At 50.3% G+C, this 6,727-nt stretch overlaps 1 protein-coding gene across 1 annotated transcript in view; it reads left to right on the top strand.

The window, feature by feature from the left end:
* LOC107117788 (solute carrier family 12 member 7-like) overlaps window positions 1-6,727 on the top strand; it is a 56,204-nt gene that overhangs the window by 21,151 nt on the left and 28,326 nt on the right. Inside the window, exons 8-9 of the mRNA XM_015419954.1 lie at window positions 443-574; window positions 5,292-5,399. Of these exons, the coding sequence (XP_015275440.1) occupies window positions 443-574; window positions 5,292-5,399 (240 nt within the window). The remainder of the gene's footprint in view (window positions 1-442; window positions 575-5,291; window positions 5,400-6,727) is intronic.

The raw sequence follows: 6,727 nt of genomic DNA, 5'->3' as shown, positions 1-6,727 counted from the left end.
TCCCTACAAAAGGGAGGGGGGGGATGAAAAACAGGCAGCCATTTTGTGACAGCTCAGTAGGTGTCATCAGAAAACTTACCTCTAAGATGGTGATCTTTGGAAGAGACATTTGCTCTGTTAATCCCCGATACTATGACTTGCGGTCTTAAAGTGACATTCTTCCATAACCCTGCTGGGTTATGTCCCTGGCCAGAGCCAGCACCATTTGTGGAACAAACTGTGGAAATTAATCTCAAGAAGAGAAGAAAGCACTGGTGAAAGGGTGGCCTGCCACCCCCAGCAAGCCACATAACTGTAGGAATCCCGATTACAGTTGCTGGGAACATACTTGTTAAGTATTTTTAGATGAAATTTTGGGGAACTTGAGACATAAGTAAAACCTACAACCTAGACTAAATCCCACCCACTTTTTTTCTAATTAAATGTTCATTTCTGTTAACAGGTATGGAGAAAATGTAAAATGCGCATTTTCACTGTAGCTCAAATGGACGACAATAGTATTCAGATGAAAAAGGATCTTCAGATGTTTTTGTACCATCTCCGACTTAATGCTGAGGTGGAGGTTGTTGAAATGGTAAAGTATTATATTTCTGCCCAGAAATCTATCCAAAATTTCTCTCAACTTATAAACACTGTTTAAAATCTCAAATGTTAAAAGGTCCTGCTTGTTTATACGTTTTAACCCCACTTTTCATGCCCTTATGGGAATCCCAGCACAACTCCGAAAACCATTTACGAACAAAAGAATACAGCATAGGTATATTAGATATTACCCCTAAGAAGATTTCAGTGATAATTGAAACCAAAGGCTGGAAAGCAATAATAATAATAATACTTTCAATTTATTGATCGCTTTTTCCCACTCATGCGGGCTCAGAGCGATTTACAGTTACTCAGAAGACAATGGCCTAACAATATATTCGTGGGGGATAGGGAAGACAACATACAATATTTAATCACACACACATTGTAGCTGGTCGGAGGATCCCTCTGCAGGCTGTATCAGTCATGTCCCGACAGCATGTATTTCTGTCGGCTGGCTGATGACGTCAGGGCTCTCGATGTCGCACTGCCACCACCTGGCCGATTCGCTCCACTGCAGGGAATGCCAAAACAGATTTTTCCAGTTTCTTTTGATCAGTGCCACAGATGTCTCGCTTGGCAGCTAACACCGCCCAAGGGGAGTGGTGTGCCCACCCCCTTATGGGTGGTCCCCAATTTATCTACTTGCCGAAGCTTTCGAATCGCTGGGTAGACGATGAGCTAGGGACAGGCCTGGTTGCTCACACCAGCACGGGGCTAGAACTGACAAAGCTTTGGCAGTTCAGATGTTATAGTTATGCAGGGGATTTACCCACTGCGCCACCGCTCCCGCAGTTATTCATTCCAAAATGTCTGCTAGAACAAGGAGGTCTCTGTTCTCTTTATCAGGCTTATGTGTAGTATCAGGGCTCAGGTGGGTCTCCCTTAGGAGTTCCAATGCACTCCTTTGGCCACCATTCAGATGCAGGGTTCTGTGGGTTCAACAATAGTCACGTAAGCTTCGTTATCTGGCATTTGATTATCCAGAATGCTCACCTAACTGGCATCATCTATAGAGCAAGCTCCTCCCCCTCAGCCACCAAGCCCCTGAGTCTTTAGACACGCGCACACACACACCCCACTCCGCCTCCCCAGCTGACGAGCTTGATGCCTCCAGCCAGTGTTGGGCTTCCGAGAGCCAATGTTGCCCGCTGCTGACGTCACCCCATGGTGCTCCCAATGGGATGTGGTTCTGTGGCTGCAGATTCCTCTGGGTCAGGGGCAGGGCACATCAACAAGCTTTGATTAGTGATCACATTTGATTAAGTAGCAATCCCAGTGAGGGACAGATAACACTGTACTTTGTAATTTACTTTTTACAACCACTCTGGGCAGTCACTACTTTTTCTGAAGGGCCACTTTTAAAAAGGGGTGACCTGTCAGAAAATTCTGCTGCTGCAAAGAATCAGTGTGGGATAGACAAGGCAGACCTAGATTTCAGTTCATAGAATCATAGAGTTGGAAGGGCTCCATGCCCAGAAGATGGCAAAAAAAACCCCTCCAGGATCCCTGGCCAAACCAGCCTGGAAAAAAATTGCTTCCTGACCCCAAAGCGACAATCAGCATTTCCTTGGGGGTGTAAGAAAGGGCCACAAGAACTAAGCACCGATGCAGCCCTTCCTGCCCTCCTTCTCAGGATCTGCCTAAGTTCACAGAATCCACATGGCTGTCAGATGGCCATCTAGCCTCTGTTCGAAAACCTCCAAAGAAGGAGAGCCCACGACCTCCCAAGGAAGCCTGTTTCCCTGAGAAACCGCTCTGACTGTCAGAAAGTTCTTCCTATTGTTTAGCCGAAAACTCTTCTGATTTAATTTCAACCTGTTGGTTCTGGTTGTGCTTCCCAGAACTGAACACAATATTCTAGGTGAGGTTTAACCAGAGTAGAGTAAAGCGATACCATCACTTTGCATGATTTGGACATTATACTTCTGCTGATACCACCCAAAACTGCATTTGCCTTTTTAGCTACCGCATCACACTGCTGACTCATGTTTGATATATGGTTTAGTAAGACCCCAAGATCCTTTTTGCTCATACTACTGCCAAGACAAGTCTCCCCCATCCTATAATTATGCATTTGATTTTTCCTACCTAAATGCAGAACTTTACATTTATCCCCATTGAAATTCATTTTATTTGTTTTAGCCCACTTTTCCAGCCTGTCAAGATCATCCTGTATCCTGACTCTGTCTTCTACTGTATTTGCTACCCCTCCCAATTTAGTATCATCTGCAAATATTAATAAGCATTCCCTCTATCCCTTCATCCAACTCATTGATAAAGATGTTGAACAAAACAGGTCCCAGGAGAGATCCTTGAGGCACTCCACTTGTCACTCCTCTCCAAGAGGATGAGGAACCATTCACAAGCACTCTTTGGGTGCGATCTGTCAGCCAGTTACAGATCTGCCTAACAGTCATAGGATCCAAACCACATTTTATCCTTCTCAGTATAATCTGCCCAAAATATGGGGAAAGCGGGATTTCAGATGCATCCTAGAGCTCTTTGCAGGAAAGGAGGAATAAGAATTTAATAAATAATACTGTCTGGGGGCAGCTCTGCTCCCCCACACACACACACGCACACTCATCTTGATGGGAGGACACGTTGCTGGCTCTTCTGCAGAGCTCTGGAACGCAGCAGGCAGTGGCGACTGGGTGGATCGCCAGGGGAGAGTCACCAGGAGCCCGTGGCACTAGCAAAGAGGCACTCGGGCTCCATCAGAGCCACAGCAGGGAGTGGTGGGGCAAGTGGCCAAGTGGCCCAAGTCCCAGCCACCCAGCACACTGGCAGCAGGGGACGGTTCCAGGGAGAGAGAGGCAGCGGCGGATGGGAGGCAGTGGCCAGTTGGCCCCCAAGACCAGAACCCCGAGCGCGTGGGAGGAGGGGCGGTGCAGTGGAGGGAAGGCCCTGGCGGGGCTGGAGACGCAGGCCCTCAAAGGTGTGGGAGAGGGCAGAGGCCCCTCCTCACCCTCATCTACCCAGTCAGTAGGGCCCCCACGTAAGGACAAAGGAATGGGAGGGGCCTGGGGTTGCTCCTCTTCCAGAGTGGCCTTTTCAAGGCAGTCTGATGGAGGGCCAGGGAGGAGGGAGAGCCGGGCTCTGGGCCAGACGCCTGTGGTAAGGCCCTGGGTGCGGCGGGGGAGAGGGAGACGGGTGAGCACCCACTGAGGCATGACAGGGAGGGTCCACCTGGAGGGCGCTGCAGCCCCGGACTCCTCCCCAGAACTCCCAGGATCGGACAAATCCGGAAGATGCTTTCTCTTTTGCCTCCGCATTGTCAACTAGTGGTGGGATGAGGGACCTCTCTGGTGACCTCCTGGGTTACAGGAATCTCCAGCTGCCGACTCCTCGGTTCGGGTATTTTTGGCCCGTTGGCCACGCCCTCTCGGAGACAGCGGCCGGCTCTGCAGCTTCTTACGGCGGCAGCCATTCCCGTGCAGATAAGAGTCTTCCCTTGTTTTCATACATCACTAGAGGAAGCAAGTTGATATTTCTGATCATTTATAAATGACCCGTGCAAGAGTAATGTAAATATGCATTTGAGCGTGGGGTTAGTCACAACTTCTAATTCACATACCGGTCTGGATATTTGTGTCAAGCAGAGAAATGTGACAGGGTATGCCCTTTAACCGAGCTGGTTCAGTAGAAGATTTCACCTCATCTGCCCTGCATTCCGCAGACAGGCTACTTGCTGTGCATGGCTTTGAAATCATGACACACCCTCTGCTGAACTCAGTTTAGGTTTTTCTCACTGTTGTGAGCTACACTGATGACCTCTCCTCACCTCACGGAAGGTAACCTCCTCGGTCTCTCACTGACTTTTAGCAGCCGGTTCCGTTTGTTAACCAGTTTGCTTTGGTAGCAGCATGTCGGTTCTGGTGCGCTGCAATTGCAAGACAAACGCTCCTAATTCAATCCACAGACAGAAAGTGTTAATATATCTCTGGTGGCATCATTCTCCAGGAAGGCAGTATTTTCTTAGATACGTTCCGTAGTGTTTCTTAGTGAATTTGATATATTAGTCTATCTTTGTATTTTTTGGCTCTACAGTTTTATTAAAGATGTGTAATTTTTAACGTTCACGACAGTGTATGGAAGCTAACCAGCAGAAGGCCTCACTGTTTCCTCGCGTGCAGGAGTAATACACTAGTCCGGTAAAGCGGTCTAAAAGAATTACTGTCTCCTGTTAAAAGCTGTGAGGGTCTGCATCAGTTTTCCGGGGGGGGGGGGGTAAAAATAGAACAGCTTGGCTCTACAGTTTTATTAAAGTTCCCTTGCTCGAAAGCCAGTCGAGTCCGACTCTAGGGTTGCGGTGCTCATCTCCGTTTCCAAGCCGAAGAGCCAGCGCTGTCCGAAGACGTTTCCTTGGTCATGTGGCTGGCATGACTAAACACCAAGGCGCATGGAACACTGTTCCCTTCCCACCGAAGTGGTACCTATTTATCTACTTGCAATGTCTTGCTTTCAAACTGCTAGGTTGGCAGGAGCTGGAACTAGAGACGGGAGCTCACTCCATCATGCGGCACCCGGGTCTTGAACTGCTGAACTACCGACCTTCCACAGCCTGCAGTTCGGCGTCTTAACCCCTTGAGCTACCGCAGCTGCCCTTGAAGGAGTTATTGGTTAATACTTGTTGGCTAAATGTAATGGATTGCAGCATAATTTGTTTTCTTTTCAGTACGAATAATGTTTATTTACTTTTCCAGTTTGAAAATGATATTTCAGCCTTTACGTATGAGAAGACTCTTGTGATGGAACAGAGGTCTCAGATGCTCAAGCAGATGCAGCTCTCTAAGAATGAAAGAGAAAGAGAGGTAATCCATTTTATTTCCCCCCCCCCCGATCCTTTTATATAAGAAAACAGACACCTGAGCGCTAGACCGAGAGGGCGTTCTTTCTGTCCAAGGCACAAGGTGCAGGAGGCTCTGTCCATCTGCAGGAACTTCTCCCTGGAAATGGACAGGACTGTTTAGTTCCGCAGGGCTGACTTCATGGGAGCTCTCTGTTGGAGTGTGGACCACATTGATTAATCTGTTAATTGAGTGGGGCTGCTTGGGGTTCTCACGGTTACTAGAATGCATTGGGCCAGCCCTCCTTACAGACACAGAGGCTGCGCGTGCAGAATATCCAGATGATTGCATCCTCTTTTGAACGTGTCGTGTACTTTGTGTTTTCAAAAGTCATTCGTTTACCTCAGCTGCTGTCACTGCGCGTCCTATGCTTCCTGATTGTGGGGCAAAATGTTACAGCACGCAGAGAAGTACAGCAGGGGTAAGCGGCCCCCTGCACAGGTGCCACACTGGGGTGCATCAAGCTGCATGGCCGGGTGCACAGAGGGCGGGCCCCTCACCCAGGCGGCCAGGAAAGAGCCGGAGGCTGGGAACCCCTGAAAGACGCACAAGGTTCGTGGCGGGGGAGGCGTTTCCGGGGGCCACTGCAGTCCCTCCTTCCGGGGCCCGTCTTGACCGAGCAGCCAGAGGGAGCCTCTGAGGGGTTCGCTGTGCTGCTGGGGCGGGCAGAATAGGAGTGGGCAGCAGGTGTGGCTTAGCACACACACACACCCCCGGGGCCCGCTGCCGACACCTCTCCTGGTGCCCTCCAGGTGTCCCTAGGAAGTAGGCGGGGCCAGGTGCAGGGCTTTTGCCCGGCAGGGCTTCTGGTTGGCAGTTGGAGATCTGATTGGCTGTGCAGCTCTGGCAGCGGCTTCCGTCATGGCCCAAGAATCTGTGCGTGCCAGAAGACACAGTGGAACGATATGTCCGTTTCAAAAGGCATCCTGTCAAGCAGAGCGTCTGCCTGAAACGTCAAAAGAGTTCCTGTTAGAGTGATGCAGGACCTCACTCCCTGGCACTCTGGGGCCGGCTTCACCTCCGGCAGCAGCCGCTTTGTGGTGCCCCCCTCCCCCCCCCGGTGTCAGGATGGCAGAGGTGCCTGCAGGCTGAGCAGGGCTGGGGGGGGCTCCCCCCCCCTCGCTTAGGCACGGCATTTCCTCCGGGACCCGTGGAGGAGGCGGCAGTGCCAGCGGACCTCGGCTTGCTTTTTGTGTGCCGGGCCAAGTGCCGTCCTCGCCTCCCGGCCTCCTCTCCTCGCTTGCTGCTGCAGGGCTGCTTTGGGTGTTGTTTTCTCATCACTAGTTTTTTTT

This window comes from Gekko japonicus, unplaced genomic scaffold (genome assembly GCF_001447785.1).
Source record: "Gekko japonicus isolate JY-2015 unplaced genomic scaffold, Gekko_japonicus_V1.1 scaffold4163, whole genome shotgun sequence".
NCBI classification, from domain to species: domain Eukaryota; kingdom Metazoa; phylum Chordata; class Lepidosauria; order Squamata; family Gekkonidae; genus Gekko; species Gekko japonicus.
The sequence above is the reverse complement of the archived record's forward strand: the minus strand, read 5'-3'. Positions and strand labels throughout refer to the sequence as shown.